Source organism: Hyposmocoma kahamanoa, unplaced genomic scaffold (genome assembly GCF_003589595.1).
Source record: "Hyposmocoma kahamanoa isolate Upper Pololo Valley unplaced genomic scaffold, ASM358959v1 86, whole genome shotgun sequence".
In the NCBI taxonomy this organism is placed as follows: Eukaryota; Metazoa; Arthropoda; class Insecta; order Lepidoptera; family Cosmopterigidae; genus Hyposmocoma; species Hyposmocoma kahamanoa.
In genome coordinates, this window is record NW_020654289.1 from 17,343,171 (window position 1) to 17,369,759 (window position 26,589).

The following is a 26,589-nucleotide window of genomic DNA, read 5'->3' on the forward strand; positions in this document are numbered from 1 at the left end:
TCAAACTTTTTTCCTACCAAATCTTATTCTGCAAAAACAAGCAGGTTAGGAGTCTATTATCTAACACGTCAATATCACACCTATTTTACAACATATGCAAGGTCAATGGGTCATTGACACCAATAACACAAAACAGCTTTTACGCATTCTCAGCATGAAGTATGTGTTTTTAGCACAGCGGGACTCAATTCCGTAGTTTGTTACTAGATGCGTTAATCTTGTAGAAAATTGAATATGTTTTTCCGAAGAAATATTCTAGACGAAGTGCGAAATTTCTTGAACAGAGATTGAAGGGAAAATGACATGAAAACGTATTGTTTAAATAAATTAGACGTGAAGGTTCAAAGGTCACATAGTGGGACTTGTACTACGCACTTATGAAAAAAGAAAATATAATTTACTTTTGAAATATACTTGTACAATTAGATATGGAAAAAACTGCTTATAATAAGCGTTAAAATTTTGTACTTTAAAGAAAGTGCTTAGGAAAGCGCTTTTTATTTAAACGCTTTTTAGTTTGAAGCTTACAAAATCGTTTTGAAAATTGTTGAAAGCCAAATGCGAGAAAAGGTAATTATAGGTTTTATGACAACGAAGCTTTTTTTGTAAAACTCGACTTTTACTTTTATTTATAATAATTATTATTCATATTGATCTCGCATTCTATTTATTATTGACGCATTCATTTGTTTAGGAAACATAGATGGCGGGACTAAATACTTAAGTACGTTGTAAAAAATTATATTGTTTAATATTGAACTGAGCAACGCTTACAACTTAAAATTATAAGCGTGCTTGTGTTCTTATATTAAAAAAAAGTGTATTAAAAAGCAAACTTTTTTAAATGCTTTTTGTTTAAACTCTCACCTCTATCTACAATTACAGTGAAGCAAACGCGTTGTTAAACACAATACGACGTCTTTCATTAAACTATGCTTTAGTTGGTGATAATGTAGCCAAAAATATTGTCTTTCCTGAATTAATGACCAATGCAAGCCTTAAAACAATGGCGTAGTAAATTAAAGGTTTTCAAAAGCTCCTTCTACACGGTTGGGCTACATCGCGAGAAAACTTGCACAAGTGTACACTTTTAGCATATAAGTGCCTCTTGGTAACGCAGCCACCAGGGCACCGTTTTCACCGATATAATCGCGTAGTTCACTGGCGCAACTTTACTCCCGATAAGGCTTGACCGTGTAGCCGGTCCTTTATGGAGACAAGATTGGCCACCCGCAGTGATAGACGCTCTTAATAGCTTTTCAATTAAACGACGTCCTTGTATAGATAGATTTACGCCCTCATTCTGGGGCCGGAACCCATCGAGGGTTACGGCCCCAACAAATGAGGATTTGATAGAGCCCAATCGAAAAGCGAGAGTTATGGGTGGAACAGAAAATGTTACGTTGTAAAACTGCAGCATTTTTACTCTAAAGTCTAAAAGTCAGTATATTAAATTCAAGTGTTCTTCATTTATTGTTTACAGCGCTTCTATAAACGGCAAATTTGAAAATGGATGGGCCTAAGGGCGTTCGCGCACTGGATTCGAACCGTATCCATTCCGTATCCGATAATATACAATTCTAGAAAACACGGACCCACTTCTGACGTCTCTTGTGCACTAAGTTAAATACACGAATATCGCTTTTACACTCAGAGATTACTACTAACGATTTGTCCTTCCAATCTCCGTCAACTTTTGGCATTGTTAAAATACATATGAAGACGCAGAAGAAATAAAACGTTTGCAAGGCATACACCTCCTGTTGAACTAACTTTGCAGTGACACATTTTAGGTGTAATAATTATGAGGAATTTAAACAAAATAGCAAGAAATTTATTTATAGTTATTACTGAATGTGTATTCACTTTTAATTTCATTTATATCGACACTTGCTGTTTTCCTTCGACGTTACCGCCGCGTTCGGATTAGGATCGGATGCAGTGCACAAGCGTTAATACAAATAAATAATGATCCGACTTGAAGATATTTTCGACTTCGGAAGACGGCATTAGGATTTACTCCTATAAATAGTACGACTACTTCGGACCGTCATTTCTCGGATCCGGAACTAATAAGAATCGAACGTAGTATGCGAACGCCCTCCGGATTATTTATATTTCAAATTTATTAACGTATTATAACGAGTCATCGGATCACTCCTTAATTTTTTTATAATAGCTTTTCTCGATAAAAACCCGGCAAATATTTAGTTTCATTAGAGCATAATCATTAGTTCATTTGCACTTACTTGTTTGTTTTATCGGCTCTGTATTCATTAGGTTCAACTTCCGATAACGCTTGGAATAAATACATAATTTAAAACAAGTTCATTCGGTAGAAAATTAAGCATGTTTCCGTTTTATACGATTACACCAAATTGTAGAATAATCAGTAACGCCCATTTGTTGAGAGACAACGCAATAACCGTTTGCTATATTTGCTATTCCGCTCGTAAATCAACATTATTTACTTTGTCTGATAGGATTTTTACGTCCATCGTAATTACGTCACATCATAAGTGTTGGTTGGGTAATTAATCACGCAGACGTATTTTTTTTTGATAGCATTGTGTCAAACAGTACAAAGTACAAAAGTTCCAGCTTAAGAACTATGAGCAGTTTTATTGCAGTTCCTACCACTTATTTAGTGTAAGTATAAATTAACTTGAAACCATATTTATTTTCTTTAACGTGCCGATACGTTGTAAGAATAAGTAAATTATCGTGACTGTGTGACGTGATTATGTGACTTTAGCGGATTTCCTCCCATAATACATAATACTATCGATACATTTTTTATTTATTATACATCTGATCCGGTCTGAACCAAAGGCAAAGGGCAACTGAATAAAACCCGACGACAGCCGAACACGAAGTCTGCCGAGCAACATTGAGAAAATAGAAGCACTGTACTTCAATCATTCTACAATATTGAAGAAGTCACATACAATTTTCATTTCATTTGTACAACATTTTTTTAATTGCACTCGAATGGAATGCAAAAGCCAACTTCCGTAAAATTCAGTGGACGCCTAGACTGGCACTTTAGAAACAATACTATAGTCAGTCATGTGTCTTCGACAAGATGGAATTTCATAGCTTAACACACAATAATGAACGACTGTCGTATGTGTAAGTAATTTCTTCCAATTACTTAAAGGTCCCAAACTTTTCATATTTGACACTATAAACGTGTTGTTAAAAGTTTAAATATTCCTTTGTTCAAAATCTACAAACGAAACAAAATACGCGTAGGCGAAGTTTATTTGGTTATATTTAATATTTCCGAAATAATTTCAAGACATTTCTTGTGAAAACAAGAATGTTATTTTCACAACGGTCCCTAAATAATATAAGAGAAAACACATTTTGCCCAAATTTTGATAAAATAAACAATAAACAGTTGGTGTTAGAAATTAAGATAACATTATGACTTACCTTTTTCCAAGTTAATATAAATTCTCCATTTTGTAGTAAGTACTCCAGAAAATTCAAATAAGTTAACAATTGTTTAAAAAATTCAGGACGATAAAAGCAGAATAAAATAAAAAAACCTTCTCATCACCATTTAAAAAATTGCCTTTCTAAATAAATAAAAGTTTATTTGTAAAAGATATTAAAAAAAATTGAACATTAAAACGTTTCAAATGAACATCATCTATCTTCAAACAAAACCGCTCGACTTAGAAAAAAATAAAATAATTGTTTTCATAAGAAAAGTATCAAAAATTCTGCTTCCATCATCGTAATAGTAAAAATGACTCACATTCATCTGCATCACGATCTTGTTGTAAGCTCGATGCCATCTCTGCTTCGGCGTTAATTTTGGCTGTTCAGGCTCAAACTCTAATTGATCCTGTACTTTTCTTTCCCGTTCACGAAATTCACCGTCTTGGTATTGTTCGTCTGTTTCGTTGAACTGTTCGTCGCCTTCAAACTTTTCTTGGTCCTCTTGAAACTCTTCATTCTGGTCATAAGCCTGGTCATCTCGGTACTCATTACCGTGTTCATCATAGCGTTGATCTTCGTGAAAAGTATCAGATTCTTCGGGCACTTCGTGGTACGTGGTTCGGTCCACTTGGAAAGAGACTTTGCTTTTGTCCGTTACGGATTCTGTAAATAATCATATAATATTTTGACATCTGAATATCGACAGTCGTATAAATCTGTGTGGTTCAGTCTTAATTAACTAGGATTTAGGGTACAAGAGCATTCAATAATATTTTACTTATTTCTAAATCACGAAGTTGTAGGTTTTAAATGGCGTTTATAAGAATTATTCATGTTAGTATTTCAGTACATAAATAGAAAACTTACGACACTTACCCTCTTGCGTCGTAGGAATTGCATGTTGTTCCTCTAAGTGAAATGAACTTTGTGAAGGTTTTCGATCAATTATCGACGGAGCTTGACTATGATAACTATCCACAGAAGGTTTTCGCCCTATTTGAGTGACGGTTCTTGTAGGTGACATTTTCTGCCGACCAGGACTTGTCTGATCATGCAAATGTTCTTCTTCTGCTACCTCTTCAGGTATAGTCTCATGAAGATATTGATCATCATCATGATATCTGTCCAAAGACGTTCTGTCGCGCTCTACCAATTGATCGGAATCAGTCTTTTGGTAATCATCCTCGTAGGCACTTTCGTAGCTCGACGGGGGTAAATCGTCAGGCGCTTCGGGCAACGTTCGCGTTCGGCGCACAGGGGGTCTTTGTATAGACTCCTGTCTTTTCAATGACGGAGTTCGTGGCAAAGCCACTGGTGCAGTAGTGGTTGCAGATGCTGACAGTGATGGCGATACTTCTGGGACGGATGCAAATGGCACTGAGGTTACACTAGTAAAAGGCGTTACGGGTGCTGTAGCTGAAGTGTAATGGCTAACCGGAGCAGTTGTTGCTGGTACGTGTGCTGGAGCCTGACTTATGGCTGGAGCGACAGCGGCGGCTGCAGCACCGAATAAACTGCCGAGTTTTTTGGCACCACCTGCCATTAAAGATCCTAAGGTAGCCGCTCCTGTAAGGACTGTTGTCTGCAGTTGCTGTGCAGGTTGCTGTTTCTGTTGTTGCTGTTGCAATTGCTGCTGTTGCAAATGCTGTTGCTGTTGTTGGAATTTCTGCTGTTGCTGCAATTGAAGTTGTTGTTGCTGGTGCTGTTTTTGTTGTTCAAATTGTTGTTGTTGCTTCTGGAACTCCTGTTGTTGCTGCTGATACTGATTTTGTTGATGGTAGTCTTGCTGGTCATTATACAGCTCCTCCCCATATTGCTGTTTTTGCTGATCCTCTTGATATTGATATTGATAATCGTAAGATTGTTGTTGAAAATCAGTCTGATCTTGATACTCATCAAGATATTGTTCTTGTTTATTGTACTGTTGGTTAAACTGTTGCTCTTCATATTGTTGATAACTAGTATCTTCATATTGCTGATAGGAAGTATCTTGATATTCCGAGTAACTGGTATCTTGTTGTGTTGTCACAGGTGGTTGAGGCAAATACGACGATATTGTCGACGGCATAGTCTTTGATATTAAATTGTCCTCACCGCTAATCACAGCATAAGGGAACTGAGTATCCGTTTCGCTCCACGGCTTTTGAGCTGAAATTTTAAAGAAAATATTAAAAACATTATATGCAAATTCTTCACAAATAACATTGACGAGTTGGCACGTCATTTCTGGATGTTGGTAAACAACTGATTGAAAAGCTATATTTAAAACAACCGGAAGCATTTATCATTTATGTAACTGCGATTTAAATACCGCTAATAAAATATGGCAATCCTTTTCATTTAAATATTAAAGAGCTATTTACGGAATAATCTAATCGTTTTAAAATAGGTCATTACCAGCAGGCGGAGTAGCGTGAGGCGTCTCATCGAAAAACGGTTGCATTCCATCCTCGTCATAACTGCAAAAAAACCAATACAAAACAGAGCTTTGAAATCAGTCCATCCGTTTGGGAGCTACAATGCCAAAGACAAAAATTTCAAACTTACAACTCCCCTCTCTTTGCGTCCGAGGTTTAAAAAGCGTATGAAATAAAGCTACAGTCCATTTCACATAGCATGGGCAGGGTGACATTTGAGTTTTGAAGTTTCTAGAGATGTAGTGATATAAAATCGAATTAAAAAGTTAGTTAGTTGGTAACGAAGAGATAATCGATTTAGAGACAATAGTTTAAGAACAAATAATAAACAAAATAAAAATTATTCAATTATTATGTTATCAAGTTACTAATAAACTACACAACAAATTACAAAACCAACAATAACTAAACAAAAAGTCTACAAAAACGCACAAAAACAGCAATGAAAAGGAATTACTCCAAAACATCACGCAAAGCTCTAAACGAAAGAAAAGGACCTGCATTGAAGGTGTGCACACATATTGACGAGTGGATACGCAATGGCCGATTCGATTTATTGATTCTATGGTGTAAATCTCTATGGATAAATATTCCGTTTTACGCATCAAGTAGTTGGGGTAATTTATTTTTATCTTTATCATTTCAGTTTCTATCTACCTAATTGTTACTTAAATTTACAATTTCTTTTTGTAACCTGATTGCGAGAGTAATTAAAAATAGTACGCATGCAACGTAAAATTTGAAATGTAACAGTACCCATCCTATGTGAAATGTACTATAGTGTATCCATTTTCATATCAAATGCAATTTTGTCATATTACTGCCACGTATATTTTTATCTACTACATGTATACACGCATTAGGCCTTTGTGTATCTACACAAACAAAGGCTTCAAACTTAAAAACTCCTTTCTTTTTACGTTGAGCATCATAAGTTAAATTATATCTCATAACTAATTAAAGTTTGAAGGTTTAAAGTTGTTTGAAACTTTTTAATTTGTTGTAGTTAGTAGTGATCATATAAGCCTTATTTGCCATCTTGTGGATTGAACATCATTTGCACGCCATACTTACGTAGTATTATAATTATTATCTTGATAATGGTCAGTGGCAGTGGCCTGGTAGTCCGTTTGATACCCAAACTTGTCAAAATTGTAGTCTGCTATAGATTTTTTAGGTTCTGAAAGAAACAACATCGCCTTAGTACAGATACTTTAGAAGAAATTCTTTAGCTGGATGTATAATGTAGTGTACGTAAGATAGACCGAGTAATGAACTTAAATGCCCCCGCCCACTGGGCTACTACTCGTGACCAATAAACACAACCACTAGTGGCTGAGCTAAGCCACTAGACGCGGCCACCAGTCGCAACCATTAGTTGCTGGACGCGGCCACTAGTGGCTGGATACGGTCAATGGTCGCGGCCACTATTGTGGTATATTACGGGTCAAGAACACGCTACAAGTTGCTATAACGACACCTTTTGCGGGCGGGGAGAAACCGGTCGACTGTGGCCAAGTGTGCACGGGAGGCGAGCGAAGTATATGGAAATGGAAAGTGCGCGAAACCGGGTTCATCCCCTAGTTTGACACTCACAGAGGTGGAATATTTTCTTCAAATTTAAATGGGACAAATATGGAGGTACCCTATTTCCAACAAACAAAATCGGTTCATAAATGAGTTATCGCCGAACATACATATCCAAAAAAATACAGTCGAATTGAGGTCTTCCTTCTTTTTTTGAAGTCAGTTAAAAAATAAACATTATTCGCATGCTGTTTACACATAATTTTGACTTAGGACAGTATTTAGTTTCATGACGTATCGTGTTTGCATTCAAGAATATTGAATTCTATGGAATTGAAGGCGGTGCAGCAATAAAGGACATCCGGCTGATAATGAAAATTACTGAAATTGCAGAATACTGCAAACTTGTTGTAATTATAATAAACCCACCGGGTACGTAAGGCACGGTGTGCGTGATGAGCGGCGCGGGTGGCGGATACGGAGCGCGAGGCAGGCGGCGCCCGCGCCCGCTGCGTATCGAGCCCGACTCGCTGCCCGGCGGCTGAGGCAGCACTCGCCCGCGCTTTGGTGTTGATGAAGGCGTGGCTGAAACAGAAACAGATATTAACAGTGCCATGTTGATTATACTAGATATCCTCCGGCCCTTCCAGCTATTTAGGTTATTGGGAACTGGAGAGACGCCATTTATCGGCGTCGGGAAGTGAACGTGTCTGCAGCTCTGCCGCCAAAGAAGACATTTGGTAGCGTAAACGGCTTCGCGGTGGCAACCGTTAGTTGCTCAATGCGCAACGGGAAGTGAGCCTACAACTCCGGTACCTATCTGGAAAATATAGATGGTACCGTACACTTTTTTTTCACCTGGTTTTGTAGTTCTGATTAAAGTAAGTTTTTTTTTTATAACACCAAGTGGCGGGACGAACCAGTCGTGCGCCTAGTGGCAAGCGACACGCCTTTCCACGACAGTTGCAGCACTCACAGCTAAGATCTTATGGACACTACCACTACGCTCGTTACCCTGAACGGTCCAAAATCCACAAAAATATTATTGTTGCTTATTAAGTAATAAAAAATAAACATAAAATAATATCAGTACAGAGTACTAAAAAAAAGCCGACCACAAAAGTTCGTTGAATTACGTCTATTTGCCAAGTTTTATTGAAATCGGTTATCGGACGGTGCGCGGAACTGGATTCATTCCCTGGGCCACCCTTAGTGGTGGAATATTTTCTTCAAATTTAAATGGGACCACTACTGAGGTACCCTCTTTCCAACAAAAAAGATTCGGTTCACAAACCGGACTAACCGCGTAACATAGATACAACAAAAAAGAAAAAATACAGTCGAATGAGAACCTCCTCCTTTCTTCTAAGTCAGTTAAAAAATTAAAAAATATTCGTTGACGTCTTGAGTTACAATAATACGTTTTAAGATGAGAAACTTGGAATCAAAGTTGACTTACTATAGTAAAGAAACTTTAATCCGAAAAGGTGAAAACTTTGAATTACTTTTTACATAAACAAAGTTAGAATATTATATTATATATAATCCATTTTGGACAGGTACTTTTAAATAACGTAACCAAGGTATTTGAAATTGCGTGTTTGCACACGCAATTTCAAATACCTTGGTTACGTTACGTTACGTTTATCATTACCTAGTTAATAATTAGGTATATTCAATACATAATATTTATGGGTAATACAAATTGAAAATTCGCGAACCCTTTACTAGCTCGCGAAGTTATGGCGTCGTATTATATTGATATAATAAATCTGTATTATATATCACTTTGCACTAAATAAATGAAGAAAACAATAACTGAATGAGTCTCAGACATAAGTTTTTTTTTACTTACTTCGTTTCACCTTTCAGAAATCGAAAGAAACTCCTCTCTTTATCCCTTTTAGATGATGATAAACAGTCGTAGGTATACAGCACAATTTACAAACATTATAATTAGTAACGTAAAATGATGTTATATATTAACATACAAGTTTCGTAATGAATAAATGAAAACTATACTCAAATATCACAGCCGTCTTAGCGCGAAAACGGCTCGCCGACAGCCTTGTTATCGTTCAGTCAATGTGACCGTCAATGTACGGGGCGTGGTGCGGTATCTAAAGCTAGGGAGGGGCGGAGAGTGTCCGTTCCCGTTACTTTTTCGTTCTCTGGTAGTAGTCTTATCGAATTGTTACTGATCGGTATTGCTAAACACCGAGCGACAAAACGCTCTTTGTACATAAAGGTACAATTGTAATATAAATAAATACATAAAATGTTTCTTTATTTAGGTATACACCCATTAATGAATTTAACACTATTAATTACATTACGTTACATTACATTACATAACCAATTAAATTGAATTTTATTTACCGAATATTATAATTATTAACGAAGTAAATAATTAAGAATTACATTAAATTGAATTGAATTCACATTAGAAATAATAGCATAACAGTAATTAATTTATTTAAATTTTAAAAGTGGAGTGGTCTCTTACAAAGTAGCACGCATCGCATACTGTTCCTACAATTATATTGGCCGAATCGCTCACTCTCACAAGAAAAGACCAATATCTCTTCCATCTCTTCCATATTATAACTAAGGGTAATTTCTGTAATAATACAAACCTGGAAGGCTAGCAGCTGTACGTCCCGGCCGCGGTCTATATGGCGTCATCTCATTGTGATCCGAGTAACGAGATGACGGCGGCCGCTGAAACAAATTGCGATACTCTTTAGCGAAGAGTTCTAACATGTAAACAGAGATGGCGTTGAATGATGCACCATAAAAACTTGCAAATGCACCGCATAATTTTGGCCGTCTTAATGTCGGTCTAGAATTGTTTATATTAAATCAACAAATTACGATTTATTATTCTGTTCAAAAAAATCGTAGACAATGTCACGTAGGTCTTTTTTACAATTTTGGAGGTTACGCTAGATTAGGTTTTAGAGAAAAATTGCCAAACCAACTCTGCCCGTATTCCTATATAGCAAATAAGAGGGTAGAAGAAACGGAACGGAACTAGGGTAGAACTTGAGATCGAATGCCGTTTAATCAAACATTAATTGCTCGAAAACGTTTACTCATTTGTCCATTATATGTATAAATCGGGAGCTCAAGGTTTACCATATCGACGCATCAAAATCCCCAAAGAACATGTGCTCTGACCATTAACAGCTAAAAAGCGATTTCTCAAATATAATATAATAATCTACAGTAAGTAGGCATTATATACTATGCGTAGGTACTTCACTAAAATCGATTTTAAATATTGCTTTTACCTAAATAAAATCCAAAGATCTCTCGAGAAATCGCTTATTTGGTTGTTAATCGTTAGAGCACGTGTTCTTTGGGGATTTTGATGCGTCGATGTGGCAAAGCTTAGAGCTCAAAATTTATAGGTCGAATGGTCAAGAACCTGCGTATTCACAATGACAGAAGACAAAACACTGTAACTTAATACTACAGCGTACATCCTTACTACCGTGTGCGTAAACATACCTGTTTAGACGGAATCTGAGGTAACTGCACAACAGACGATCGTCTTTTATTAATAATATTCTCATATTCAGTCGGCGTGAGGCCATAACCGTCGTCAAAGAAGTATTGCCCCCTGCTGTCCCACTGCCTTGTGTCATCGCCAACGTACGACGTCTGATAAGCAAAGTTGCTAGAGTCGAAGTACTCCTCGTAACTATGTTGTTGTGATAAATGTGAGTGGTCCCTGAAATCATAGAGAGACCTTATTAATGAATAGAAAGGAGAACAATCAATCGAATTAATGATTACATGTTACAGTCGTGGATAAGCACAGTATGAACGAAAATTCTTTCAAGATTATGGCCTATAAAATCATAGCATGTAAGATCTGGGCCTCTATCTTGCCTGATGACAAAATATAAAAAAACATGGGAGAAATGAAAGTGAGTTATTAATACAAATATCGAACACTTAGACAAAACTGCGTGACGAAATACGATCATAGATTTCTTATAGATGGCGCTACGGCTAGAAAGTCGTTGAAAACCAAATACAAAGATCCGACAACAATCGCGTGGAAACATTCGTGAGGTCCGCTGGCTCGTTCCGTGGTTTTGTTGGCATAGCGTCTGACACGATTTGCTAGGAGACGTCGGTTCGAATTCGTCGATCTTTGTATTAATAATTATAACAAACTAGTGGAGTAATTTCACAAAAAAATCAATATCATGATGGTGAAACATTCTGACATTCAATAAAAATTTAATTATAGTGAGTTAATTTCACGAAGTGGTTTAGCTGATGCAGTTCCGAGACAACTTTTAAACGTTGAAGTACCTATGCAACGTTTAGTAAACATTGTAAATCAAACGAATATAGGTTGCATTGCTACTTCACCATAAAGGCGCCTGGTGCATATTGTCTTTTTCTGTTATGTGTACATTGATGTTCTGGTTTTGATTCACCATTAACATACGTAAAAGCGTGGTGACTGGGGTGGTTAAAACTTTCGCGTCGTAAAACTGGGCACTTATAGTTGCGCGCGCGTGTCACGACGGTGACACTTCAACTATTGCATGAAAACTAGTAGCGCCGCTACAGCCACAGTGGCGCCGCTGTAGCACTTTTATAAGCGTCCAATTTGAAAGCGTGGAATCCCTTACTGTGGGATCAGGTAAATGGTGTAGTTATTAGGTGAGGCGATTCTTACCTAATGTGCGTACTAGTTGTGTAGCTGTCGTACCCGAAGCCCATCCCGTCGTCGTACAAAGTGTTCTGCCGTTCCAGACTTGGCCGTCTTTGTTCTTCTATAAATGACAAAACAATATAATAATAATGTGAACGTTTTTTTAACAGACTTTAAAAAAGAAGGACATTCTCGAGTCGACCGCATTTTTTCAGTATTGGTCCCGTTTAAATTTAAAGAAAATATTCAAAATATTTTTTTTATATAAAAAATTAAATAGAGTCAGTTTGTAGAAACACATAAGCAAAGTTTGAAGCCGGTTCCTTTTTCTTTTATAAAAAATATAGTTATAAACAATACAATTCATACAAAATTATATTTAAATTCTTCGTAAATATGTTTAATTGCCTCCATGGCCGAACGGTCACCATGCTGGTCTGCCACGCAGAGGTTCCGAGTTCGATTCCAGGGCAGGGATAAATATTTGTATGGCTTACTTTTATTTCTCTTGTGAATATGAATACGTGAGCCACACTATAAATTTCCGGAATGAATAAGAAAAAAATATTATAAATAAATTCAGAGTCAGAAATAAATTTATTGTTTCTCAAAATATTCTCCGTTGGCGTTAATGCACTTTTTCATATGAATGAACCAATTTTGAAAACATTTATGCCACTCCTCCGTGACAATATCTGAAACATATTTTTCATACTCTTCGACAGCCTCTTCAGGTGATGAAAATCGTTGACCGCGTAACTGGTTCTTAATTTTTGGGAAATAAATAAAAATCTCAAGACTCATAAGGTCAACGTTGTACACCTTCAAAAATTAATTTGTCTGTCTGCCCGTGTGAAAACTGGCGTTATCGTGGTGCAAGATGATACGGCGTTTACGCTTATTTTTAAGGAGTTTGTCAATAACTTCCGGCAAAAAAATGGTGGTGTACCAATCACTATTCATGGTACGACGATTCTCCAAAGCCACGTGTCCAGTTTTATTAAAAAAGAAGCAGTCATCCGCTTAGAGGCACTTTGCACGCGCACCACTTTGGTTGGTTTCGGCTCGAAAGACCCATACGCTCGATTGCTGCTTTGTTTTGGGATCGTAACTATAAATTCATGTTTCGTCACCTGTTATTATGTCCCACACCAAATTTGACGCCCCTTCGTTAAATCTGGTAAGCATCGCATTGCACCAAGCGACGATCGATCCGTTTTTTGAGCCTCAGTCAAATTGTGTGGGATCCACCGAGAGCACAGCTTATTCACACCTAAATGTTTGTGTAGTACTGATTGTATTTGACTTATGCCTATGCTTAAAGATGACAATCTCATGGTAGGTCACATGCCCGTGTGTTTTGATCATACGGCGCACAGCATCGATGTTTTTGTTGTTCACAGCAGTGGAGGGGCGACCATCACGAAATTCGTCACTAAGATTCACACGACTGCGTTTGAATTCTGCAAACCAGCTATAAATAGTCGTCTTGCATGGTGCTTCATCGCCAAAAGCAGTTTGAAGCCGAGGGAAGCTCCGCTGAGCTGTTAAATTACACTTGATGTCGTAGAAAATCATACTACGAAAATTTTCTCGAGTTAAATTCATGGTGGAGTAGACAACTAATTTCTAAAATGACGCCATAATGTAAAGACAACTGCTCCATTCAGAGCTCCATTTCACATCAGAAGGTTTTAATATGATTAAGTACCAGAAATTACTAAAGTTAATAATTTAACAAAAATAATAAATTTTCTCCAATAATTTTATTTGATCCAGTCGCAAAATAAAAATTGCAATTTCCAGTTACGAAACATTCATACACAATGTATGCTTTTGTAATCGTACTGTACCGTATATACTATCTACAAACTCGTTGCAGTCGCACCACAAGGGTTCTTTTTCCGTGCTGGCAACGTTGGAACAGTTACAACTTGAAGCTTGCTTATTCTTGTTAACCAATGGCGATTAAGGAGTTAACCATTTCTTTGGGCAGTGAAATTTGAAGTAATTCATTTTATTTTAATTTTTTTTATTATTTATTAAATTTTATTAAATTTTTGTAGCAGCATGCTCCATGTGAAGGAGTTCGTCCAGGGAAGTACTGCCACCTTACCTATTTCTGCCGCGAAGCAGTAACGTGCGCATTACTGCGTTCCGGTTTCAAAGGATAGATTGTTGATACCGTCTTATCGAAATCTTTATGGTAAAAGTAAATTAAAATACATAATACCTTACATAATAAACGAAATTCCTAAGGAAATAAAAATATCGTTAAATTGTAAAAACATCAAACCTAAATTAAAAAATTACTTTTTAGAAAAAATAAAAATTAATTCGTGATTGAAATATATAATAATTATAACCTTCTAATTTTAACTAACAACATACATAGGTGTTAACCTTAAATGTATTATTAAAGTACTGTTCACAACCATTTATTAGAATAGACTCGTGTTCAGCGGTGGGATGTACATACAAGGATCAAGATTTAGTGACAACCTTTATTAACAACTTTCAAGCACACTAGAGGAATGTCAACACGCAGCAGTACGAACGCACACAGAAATTATTTGTACGACGAATGAGCGATACACGGAAAAACTTAGTTAAGTTTATGTTATACTGGTATGTTTTGTTTCTTTAGTGCTTTAAATGTAACAAATAAAAAATAAGTGTAAGGGTGCTGGTGAAATTACAGGCACATGGGACTTTTCAACTTATGTCTCAGGGTGATGGGCGCAGAGGCAGTGCACCTCAGATCTTTGCGGCTATCAGGCGCACGACTTATTCGTCGCATCACTTAGTGTCATAAAAAATAAAAAAATAAAAATGTACATTCTTTTAAGGAATATTAACAAAAGATTTTCAAAACAAAAGGTCAGCAAAGTAACATGCGGGCTAGCTAATCTCAGCTTAAAAACAAAATGGCAGTTTGCTGTTAGTACATTGCTTTCTATTTCGTACCATTAATATGTATAAGTATCTTGGTACGCAACGCTCTACTTAACTTATATTCAATCTAAAATGACATTTATATATTCCTTCAATTGGACTGTTGTAGTCCTTACTAGGTTTTTTTTATTTAATAATTACAAAAACATTAACACGGTTTTACTGTACACTCTTAAACCTAAACAGATTTGTATGAGTGTTGCAACTCCTCTAACATAATATATAAAATAACAATTTTATTAAATGTACACAATACACGAAAAAAAAAAATGTAATGAAGGTATAACGCAAATTAATATTAACAAAAAGTTATGCAAGCCACCGATTTACCGCCGCATCAGAGCACTGCAAGGAAACCAGTTCTACTCTCAGCGCTATACGCGCGCATACAGGCTATTCAAAATCAATATATAATGTGCCACTACTACGCATGGATTACTTATAGGAAAAAGAAAAATGAAGATAATAAATATGTACTGTAAATATTATTATTAAGGTTAAAAGTAAAGACTGCAAACATTTTTGGTCCCTTATAGCCTCTATAAATCTCAATATAAATCTGTTTTCGTATAAACACCCCTACGTTATGGATATTCACATATACGGCTATGGAGTAGAATTGCCTACCTGCAGACTTATTTCCTAAACGCTATAACTTGGGCCTTTTCAAAGCGAGAGTGTATAGGCGTTATTTAGATGCTCACATACTTAAAAAATCAACTTACCTCCAGACTGCCAATCTGCCGCTGTTCTCCACGATACGGCTGACTCTACACTTGCCTGCGCGTGGAGTTGCGACCACGTTTCTATCCTGAAAGTGATAAAAACTTGAATTCAATTTCAACATTACCAGTAATCGTCCGCTTTATTAAAAAAGTTTTTTTATTTAATCATTTATTCCACAGGAATTATTTTTTTTACTATTTATTTTTCAAACATTCCAGAAGATAGATTGGTAAATGGCTAAAGTGTTTAAAATACGTAAACGCATATGGAAACACAATTACAATGTAATTTTTTGAGACAATAATTTGTAGCAAAAACTTAATAGGAAATAATAATTTCTCGCCAATGTACCTACTCAAATTTCAATAAATAATACGCATATTGAAACATATTCAGTTCCGAAATTTTCCAGGATTTATAGAAGGGAATGTCCTCTTTAGCTAAATTAAGTCCCTCAATTCCGATCCCAGGTTATAAGTGACGTAACGGCCTAAAGTACCGGTACGCTGATGGCCGTTTTAACGTATGTCCGCTCGTCAACTTTCGTATTAATAACTACGTTGAAGGAGCTAATTGATGTACATTGTCAACATAGACGTGTAGTAAAATTTATAGATGTGTAATTTTACTACACAACTCGGCATTTGTTTTTCGAAATTCGAAATTTTTAAGAATGAAATCTAATTTAACGATTAAAATAACGATTTATAGGATCGCTGACAAGCACAACTACTACCTTCGGCAAAGTCGTGTCAAAGCTCAATGCAAATCAAAGCTGTTTCGAATTGAAGATATATTAAGTAAACATTTTTATTTTCGTTTTATTAAAACTTTTTAATCAGCTACGCCTTGCAATACTAATTATAAATCCAAAAACTTACAGATACGACTCGCAAATCAAATATTACATTTTTTTCTATAATGAATTGAGATTTGACCTCACTATTGTAATCTGTCAAAACGTGGAATAAATGTGGTAATTTATTATTAGTTATTCATGGTCAATCGTCGACATTGTCACTTTAAATTAAATTAAATTAAGGACAAATGCGCTCATTTTTTTTTGTAAAAAAAATGGCTGCCGTATACGAATATCGATGAAAATATTTTACTTACCTATTAGTTCTAGGCTGGCTATTGTAGTAGAGCGGATCAGTATCGCCGTGTATGTGATACTCTTCGCGCTCGTACGAATTCTCTCTCGACACTTCTAACGATCTCTGTAATTTTATAGAAAAAAAAATCAATATTAATACAAGTTTCAGATTGCCAAAAGAAAAACATTTAAAAAATATCAAACTTTAATCTATTCTGTATTGACCATGTTGATTTACAATCTTTTACCATCTTTCGAGTAATTTTAGAGTGTCCCTTTTATAAAAAATCCTGTCATTACTTTTAAAATACAGCTCAGTCCTTTGAAGATCTGTTCGTTATTAAAATCGTGTCCATTCAACGAATTTTGTAAAGATCGAAACAAGTGACAATCTGAATCGACTTTGTCGGACGAAGACGGTGAATTGTGAGCTTTGTAAATTGGTGTGTGACACCAGCGATTCACCAGCTCGCGTGAGTCATGAATTATAAACTTAAAGCTTTCCCGCCTATTGTTAGATAGTTGTAAGATTTCTCGTCCTTCGGACAGGCTAAGGCTTATTTAACAACAAAAAAATAATGAAACTAATATTAGATAATAATAGAATAATTAAACATTATTTAAACATAAAAATTAAATGACATTATTTGAAAATATCTTTATTACCTTTAAGAAAAGATACTTATACGTATGGTCCTCGCATGTTATTGAACATAGTAACATTTGTGAAAATCTTTCTTGTTTTTTATAATATCAATTGACAGGATGAAGAAGTCGTGTGCCTGGTGATAAGCTACACACATGGCCATAATAGTTGCAGTGCCACTCAGAGCTTTAAATCACAAAGATCTTAGTGGCACTGCCACTGCGTCACCCTGAGACATAGTTGACAAGTCCCATGTGTCTGTAATTTCACTAGCACCAGTTGTTTCAAAACACCGTTCAAAACAGAAACACAGTAATGCTGACATTACTGATTGACGGCCGAAATAGGTAAGGTGGCAGTACTAACCTGGACGAACTCTTTCACAAGGAGCTCTACTGCTACTAACTAAAATTTTTGAGTTGATCCTCCTGATCATCCTAATCAATGAAATATTAATAATTGTATAAGAAAAAAATTATATATTACGTGTACGACTTGTTTGTTGTCCTAAGTGAATAAACAAATAACATAATATATATAAAAATATATAAATAATAAATAAGTGAATAAAAAGATTATGGAAACTTGTTATTTCACCTGTGGCGTGTGCATCTGGTGTGCCGCGCTCCGGAATTGCGATGCGCTGCAGTTCGCGTGCTGTCCCACTGGATAGTTCAAGTCCGACGTATAGTCGGAGTCCTCCGAATATCCCGCTGTAATCGTAAATGAAATTTAATTAAATTTCAACATCACATTCATAGATCGCATGAGGGAAAATATATTTACCTAAACTATATAGTGGAATTCCTATTTGTTATTATGGAAGTAATATGTTTAGTTCACATCCCTATATACCTTGCGATGCCAAGTGTCAAACGGTGCCGCTTATTTTATGACGGCTGTAGTTTCAAACCTCACCTCGATTTCACTCGTTTCCCATACCAATACGGTTCTTTTTGCTTGGGTGGAGCGGTAGTGAAATTAAAGCTATTTAAAAAATGTATGAGTTGTTTCACATGACGACTTTTAGCAGCGATGCAAACGCGCTTTCGTGAAACGCGCGATTGCATCGCTACACTTGCGATTTATATGCCATTATTGTATCGATGCAAACGCGCAACTGCATCGATACAAATGCGCGATTGCGATATCGCCTATAAAGTATAGTGATGCAGTTACGGGCTTGCATCGCGTTTGCATCGTTGCTTAAAATCGCGCGCGTGTGTAAAGGTAGACGATTAGCGACTGCATCGCTACTGCATCGCGTTTGCATGACGTTTGCATCGCTGCTAAATATCGCCGTGTGTAACCGCTCTATATCGTACAATATAAGTATTCTGTTTAGTTCAGTTGATATAAAAAATCATTGGTATATGTAAAGTACTTATTAAATACAGCGGTTTTCTTGTAAAATTTCGTGGAAGGTTTGTGTTTTTTAAATCGTGAAAATTTTTAGAAATCGTGTTTTCACACCGTATAATAATTAGTGTATATGCTCAATTTTACTAACCATTTTTTCCAAATATATGATAAATTCAACGATATAATAATAATAATGATAGATTCAACACTTTCACTATTATGTGAAATCAACCAAAACCATTTGAGGTTGTATAGAGTCTTAAGTGGATGTAATAGCATCGCTCTTTGCGCTTCGAAAAAAAAAAACAACTTCTAAGGGGGTCTTCAAATTAGATGCTTGTAGAAGCGCTACTATGGCGCGACTGTGACGCAGCAGCCGCCCGTCTGTAGCGCTTCAGTAGTTTTTGGGTCACTATAATCCATTTCATATAGGATGAGTTCTAGGACATTCCAAATGTTTACGTTGCACGCATACTATTTCCAACTAATCTCTCATCCAGGTTACAAAATGATATATTAAATTTGTATATGTCCGTAATGTACCAAAAACAAACAATATCTTGCAAATATATTGCAATTGTAATTTTAAATAAAAATTACAGTATGTGAAGTAACTCGAAAATTAAATGACGCATATAAAATTAATTACCCCAATTGCTTGATGCGTAAAACGGAATATTTATCCGTAGAGATTTACACCATAAAATCGATAACACGAATATATCTCTCGAGTATTGAGGCGAGATACAGCTATAGCTATTGAGTGTCTCGGCTCAATACGAGTGCATACATTTTGTATGCGGGTCGTTTTTTTTTTAATTTTGAACATTACGTGATATTTTTGGAGTAATTCTTCAAATTTCGTTTCGTTGCAGTTGATTTTATGATTTGTTGTTGACTTTCTGTTTGGTTGTTCTTGATTTTTTATTTGTTGTGTAGATTTTTAGTACCTTAATAACATAATAATTGAATACTTTTTAATAATTTTGTTAATAAACAATTAATATAATTTGTTCTTATATTATTTACTGTAAATAGATTTTTCCTTCGTCACAAATTATCTCGATAAGACATTTAAATCGATTTTTTTCATTCGATTTTACATTATCACATCTCTAGAAACTTCAAATCTCAAACGTCTCAGGAATCATGCTATGTGAAATGAACTATAATTGTGTGTGTAACGCCGGAATGGTTCCACTACAGGACTTCAATAAGCATCCAACTTGAAGGCGCCATAAACTCTTTGGAAAGAACCAATACTGGTCCAAGGAACACACTTTTACAACGTTTGGTTTCTCTATGTAAAGACGTACTTATCACCCTTCAATCTTGTAATGATATACAGATAATGGTAAAAATCTTAAACCCGCATATAAAAACTCACGACACGGCTATAGTTACAATTTACAAAAAGGAAAGGGTACAAAGACTGTTTTTTATGGTAAATAGCTTTTGGTGCTACGTCGTTTGAATACTGATGCTGTTTTGTTTGAAACTACAGCTAAAGCTTCTAGATAAATCTTCGAAAATTTAGTAAATTCCTATCATGGTTCTGAATTTCAAATAAATTATTTTTTTCTTGTTGAAGTATAATACAAAATCTCAGCTGTAACTTATAATAGTACACAAAAACAAACAACACTTCAATATCATAGATTAATAAGCAACAGAGTGTTCTGACTACACAATAACAAAGTAGGGATTATATGGTCACTACTGAAAAAATATAAAAAACTAGGCAATATGGTCTAAAGAACTTTGCCTTTACGCAAGGAAAAGTACATAACATAACATCAATAATTTCAACAACTCGACTGTATTTTTCTCTTTTACTTAATTTGTTTTTATTACTAATATTAACTACTAAGAATAATAATTCTAAACAATAAGCGGAAAGCCCCTGGCTCAAAGCAAAATTAATTGTTATGGCTTTACGTTAATTCCCCAACTATGGATAAATATCATTGGTAAACACTCAATGTTAATCTGCCTGCCTGTCTGCACTACGGCACTGATACTCTTTGACAAAATTTATCATTAAAACAAAAGGCTATCACCGCTGCGAATGTTCTTGTATGGATGAAGGCTGCCTTTCCACCAGAGATGTGCAAGGTAGCGAAGCGGTGCGAGGGTATTCAGCGACGCTGTGCGAGGATGCGTTACGGTCTCTTTTCAGCTATGCGCGGGCGGAGTACGGTGTGGTGGGCGGTGGCGATGTGTTAGTGTCAGATAGTGTCATACTTTCAGTTGCTCTACTTTCCTACACCGTTTGGCATACATTCCTCGCCCGCAACCCTCGTACACATCCTCGCTATTTTGTATGTACAAACACTTAGCTTCGCTAACCCTTTTCCACCGGAACTGCCCTAAGCGAGGCTAGTAAAGTGAAGTAATCCTATTGGTGGATTTTTTTCTCTCACAACGCCTCTCAACGTCGCACATCTCTGGTGGAAAGGCAGCCTTAAGTCGTTGCATAAACGTTTGTCTGTTTGTCTAACTGTATATCTGGTAACTCGTAGCTCCAAAAGAATGGCTTGATCTCAAAGTGTTTTTTATTTATTTTTGTTTGGAGGCTAATTTAATCGTTATGATTCTTAGCTGTTTATGAACATATGTTCAGCTGTTTATAAAGTTCATCAGCTCTTTACTTAGTTGGTTTAGAGATGATCTCGGGCGTAAAATGAATTTCGATATCGATTTGATATCAATACAATATTATGGTATCTTCGACCTGATACTGCAACCAGGACTGCAAATTACCCAATTTTTCGACTACTGTTGAACTCATTAAATTGGTCTCGACGAGTTGTTCGCTTACGGATGGTAACTCAATTGAAATTTTTGGAGTTCACTGTTTCGTATCGATGTTCCTTAAATTTAAATTTATTATGTTGTGTAAATCGTGCGTGATATAGTATTTCCCGTTCAATCAGCATTAGGGAGGTCGTTTCTTTAATTTAAAGGTCAACTAAAACATTCAAAAAAATTCATTGTACTCACAGTGCGCTATGTACTGCATCTGCCGGCGAGCCTGCTCGGCACGCTCGGCGTCGAGCGCGAGCGTGCCGTTCAACAAGTCTAGTTTGCGCTGTAGGTCCGCGCCGGCCGTGCCTTCTGCATCTGAAACAAACAATTTATAAACTTTAATGCGATACACAAAAAAAATCAAGTTAAGACGACTTTGAATGGTATCACAGGTTTCCGAATAGATTTTTTTATGAAGGGACGAACAAGTTGTGCGCCCGGCGGTGAGCGACACGCTTATCCGTAGCGGTTGCATGGCCACTCAGAGCTTTAAATCACAAATATCTGAGAGGCACTGCCTCTGCGCCCGTCACCGTGAGGCAAATGTTGACAAGCCCCATGTGCCTGTAATTTCACTACTTTGATTAATGCTCACATTACTAATAATAACTATAACAAAGAGCTCTACTGCAGTGCTGTTCTCTCAGCTATAGATAAAGAACTTGTACAAAAAACTACGACTACGAAAGTACCTATATTAAAATGAAGCTTTCACTTAGGTAATTACTAGGCGTTTAACCCCTAGCGGGTTTAATACACTTTCCGTGATGAAATTTCTTAGATTTAATTATTTCGTATTTCCCTTCAGACGTCATTGTTAGCTGGAGTACTTTACGATTATTCACCTGCTTTTATCTGCTTATATTTTGTTTTAACAATAAGCAAACTTTAAATGTTCTATTTGAATTCTATAATAAACAATGAGTCAATTACAAATATCCAATTTCCAACTAACTAACGAATTCCTGGGCCCTACTCTTAAAGCATAAACCCGTAGTTACGGTTGTGACGATGCGACCTCCTTCAACATCATCCCACCTTTTTATCACTCTCCTTTCTGGTACCTGGCCGGTTACATTTGAAATTTTGAATCGTTCTCTAATTCCTTTTCTTCGTTATTCTTACTTTGGTTCGGTCCGTCGTCACTCTCATCAAAACTCTCGAAGAGAAAGGTCGTGTGTATGGTTATCCTCAATCCACAATACTGTAAAAATCACGTATTTTAATTGCTTGAAAAGCATTGCATATACATTTTGTTTATTCATGTCTGACTCCTTCACTTTCCAATCATACGTCTCAGAGGGTCGATTGAAAACCTTACGATAACTCAGTTGTCGGCCGATTCCATTTCATATCGTACGATTTCTTTCATTTTTATTCACAATACCCGAATCGAATGTCAAATTGTCATATTCGAAACCGAAACCGAAATGACATCACACCCGTATGATTACTTGAACTTCTCGACCGGTAAAGACTACAAATGTTATTCAGAACACAGTTATCGAATGAAAGTTGCCGAACGTCCTATTGTTTACAAAGCAAGAATGTAACATGGAAATCTCTTATTAAGTAAAGTCTGGATTTTGTTCAATTTTATTAATTTATTTTAACATAAGACCAATGAATTCCTATATTTTAGGCCTTTAAAGTCTTAAAAATGTATATAAAAGGATTTTCATTTTTCTTATAATCTATTTCACCGACTAACTCCGTAAATGTTGTTGGATAACGACATCGTATCCGAATCCGAATCGAACGTTTAACTCGGAATGTTCTGAATAGCTCGCAAAGCGCCCTTCGAATCGAGAACGATATCCAATCGATCGAGTCGGTTAAAATATCGAAGAGTTCTGAATCGGAATCCTAGAATCTCTATCGAAGTCCATCAGAAGGTTTTCGTCTAGTATATTCTTTTTCAAAACAAATTTTCATGAACATCTTTTAAATTATTTGTAATAGCAATAACCACCATCATCATTTTATTGTATGGAACATAAATAATATGAATATATTAAGTTTGTTTGTTATGTACATGTATATGATTGTATATTTATTACATACAAGTTATTATTAACGTGATATTTTGTTTAATTTGCCGCATTCGTATTTTCGTTTTTATTAAAGGTTGTCTGGTAGAGAATTTTTTTAGCATTAAGTCCGCCTATTGTACCATTATGTGTTGTGGTTAATAAAGATTAATAAATAAATAAATATATATGAAGACAAGCCCTCTTGTGCCTTCGTGTTTTCCTTTTACCCCATTCTTTAATAAATTTTAAGTGGACTTCACTCTTTAATTTCGCCAAGACTGGGTGGGGTACACAGTTTTCCCACTAGGGATGATCTACGGAACTACCCTCGAAGTCCGCCGACGAAAAGGCGGGCCCGGTCGAAACGGTCGAAATCGCGTTGTGTTAGATTCTTAGTTCTAGCCCCATTCGAAACTCAATTCTGCAGGTCATCCAGAACGGGAAAACAGCCATAATTATTTCTCTAGTTTACCTAACGTATCCAGAACAAAAACAATTTAGAAAAGTACGTTTCCTTAACATCATATTCCTATCAGGAATCAAACCAGCTCGTCAAACGCCTAGATTGAACGGCTACGCCAGCGAAGTAATCCCGAAATGAAAAGGAAATTACATCTATTCCATTTACGTGATCCGTAAAAAAGTATTTATATTTAAGAATAATCTGATGTACATTAGATACGGAAGTTTTGTTAATTTCTCGTGCCGAACTGGATAAACATCTTAATTTGTGAAACCACTGGCTGTATAGAATTTGACGTGTAACCAAAATATTATAGGTACTTTTTCACTGTATCCAGCGAAACATTATGCATACAAACATACATATGAAGGCATATTATACAACTAACGTAAGAATATGGTAGCAGTAGAGCTCCTTGTGAAAGAGCTCGTCCAGGGAAGTACTGCCACCTTGCCTATTTCTGGCACCAAGCCGTAATATAAGCATTACTGAGGTACGATTTTGAAGGGTAAGGGTGTTGGTGAAGTTACAGGTACATGGCACTTTTTAACTTATGTCTCAGGGTGATGGGCGCATTGGCAATGCCCTCAGACGTGTACGCTTTAAAGCTCTGAGTAGCATTGAAACTGCTATGAACGAAAGTGGTATCTATCGCCCCGGAAGCAATTCGTGTATTGATGCTGTCCAGAAGGTGCTACTGCATTTGAAAGAAATCCTCAACTATCTATATAAACTACACTACACATCGCACATGACAACTAACATAGTATTATCTCAAAATTACTTTTATTTATATTAATATTACCTATTTAATTTCAAAGCGACAGTATTGTCCTGTCATTTTGAAATTAAATCGTATACGAATGACATAAATATAGCGAAATTTTGGAGATAAATTATTAATATAACGCAATTTTGAGACAAAATACAATATAAAGCCATTTTTAAGATAGTACTATGTTAGTTGTCAAGTGCGATATATATAATTTTTATTCCTTGTGATTTTTCGTGTTAATATCAAAAGTACGTGTTTTCAATTATTTTTTGTGGTGGTTGTCGTTGAAATATTTTTATCAAGCCTAAGTGGACGGTGAGTTAGGGAACTTACGCACTTAACGCAGGTCCTATTCGTTCTGTCACTAGGTGTCACAAAAAACAAATAATATACTTCTATGAACTAAGTTAGGTGTAATAATTAAGTCAGGGATAAGTTTTAGTAGGAGTAGAGCTCGTTGTGAAAGAATTCATCCAGGGAAGTGCTGCCACCTTACCTATTTCTGCCGCCAAGCAGTAATGTCAGCTTTACTGTGTTCCGGTTTTCAAGGGTAAGGGTGCTGGTGAAATTACAGGCATATGAGACTTGTCAACTTACGTCTCAGGGTGACGGGCGCAGTGGCAGTACCCCTCAGATCTTTGCGATTTAAAGCTCAGAGTGGCACTGCTAGTGTTATGGACAGGCGTGTAGCTTACCATCAGGCGCATGACTTGTTCCTCCCGTCACTTGATATCATAAAAACAAAATATTAAATGCGGTGATAGTTAAAGTACACTGAGATCGAAAAAACTGAGACGAAAATCCCCAATGAGAATGAAAACCAGGACTTTCTGTACAGGAAACAAGCAATCTCCCTACAAACCATTGCTGGTTTGTGAAATACTAATAAATTACAATCCTGACTAAAAGAAAATAACTAAATTCCATAAAACTCGTTTTCTTCACTTGCAGCACAGTTGTGGAACAGACTCCCTTCCCATATCCTATCTAGCCCGTCTATCCCTTCTTTCAAGAAAAGGTTGAAAGCGTACTTTCTTGATGAACTCTCTTTGTAATCATCTTATTGTTTTTTTATATACTTATTTATGTATATACTTGTGTACCTATGTGTATATTTATGTGTATATATATTAAACCATATACATATTGACGCTATTTATTATGATTAATTATACTTACATATTATAATCATAATACTTACTTATTATAATTAATCATAATTAAGTGTTGGTGTTTTTTTTATTTATGTAGTTTACTACATTTTATTATTTTCTCATTCTCTCTTGTACGCTATTGCCCGCTTAAAACTCTCTCACTGCCCTGGGTTGGCTGGAAGAGATCTCTTTTAGAGATAAGTCTACACTGCTCACTTTCTGTTAACCTAATATTAATGTTGTGTTTTGTGGAATAAAGAATATTATATAAAACTTGTTAAAAGAACGTTAACTGATTTTTTTAACACGTAAATCGTTGATTTTTAAACTGTTTTCATAGTTTTCGCAAAGAGGTCGCCATTAGCGTGCTAGTCGTAAATAACTTGTAATCGCACCGATTATGGCAAGTCGAGTGAGCTATAAATTCAACAGTAAGGGTTGTTTACTGAAGAAGGTTAGCATTTCTATTTACTGCGTATAACATTTAATAGTCAATACA

General features: G+C 36.0%; 2 protein-coding genes across 2 annotated transcripts in view; both read right to left on the bottom strand.

Moving 5' to 3' along the window:
- The window catches only part of LOC113234812 (protein unc-13 homolog B), a 403,601-nt gene extending 398,603 nt beyond the window's left edge, over positions 1 to 4,998 (bottom strand). The window contains exons 1-2 of the mRNA XM_026470308.1: positions 4,327 to 4,998; positions 3,767 to 4,113 (exon numbers count right to left, since the gene is read on the bottom strand). Coding sequence (XP_026326093.1) covers positions 3,767 to 4,113; positions 4,327 to 4,993 — 1,014 coding nt within the window. The 5' untranslated portion in view covers positions 4,994 to 4,998. The remainder of the gene's footprint in view (positions 1 to 3,766; positions 4,114 to 4,326) is intronic.
- LOC113234931 (phorbol ester/diacylglycerol-binding protein unc-13-like) overlaps positions 4,993 to 26,589 on the bottom strand; it is a 261,122-nt gene continuing 239,525 nt past the window's right edge. Inside the window, exons 6-17 of the mRNA XM_026470452.1 lie at positions 21,861 to 21,980; positions 18,093 to 18,208; positions 16,870 to 16,973; positions 15,753 to 15,838; positions 12,097 to 12,193; positions 10,908 to 11,130; positions 10,031 to 10,115; positions 7,824 to 7,979; positions 6,942 to 7,047; positions 5,848 to 5,909; positions 5,048 to 5,598; positions 4,993 to 5,001 (exon numbers count right to left, since the gene is read on the bottom strand). Coding sequence (XP_026326237.1) covers positions 4,993 to 5,001; positions 5,048 to 5,598; positions 5,848 to 5,909; positions 6,942 to 7,047; positions 7,824 to 7,979; positions 10,031 to 10,115; positions 10,908 to 11,130; positions 12,097 to 12,193; positions 15,753 to 15,838; positions 16,870 to 16,973; positions 18,093 to 18,208; positions 21,861 to 21,980 — 1,715 coding nt within the window. The remainder of the gene's footprint in view (positions 5,002 to 5,047; positions 5,599 to 5,847; positions 5,910 to 6,941; positions 7,048 to 7,823; positions 7,980 to 10,030; positions 10,116 to 10,907; positions 11,131 to 12,096; positions 12,194 to 15,752; positions 15,839 to 16,869; positions 16,974 to 18,092; positions 18,209 to 21,860; positions 21,981 to 26,589) is intronic.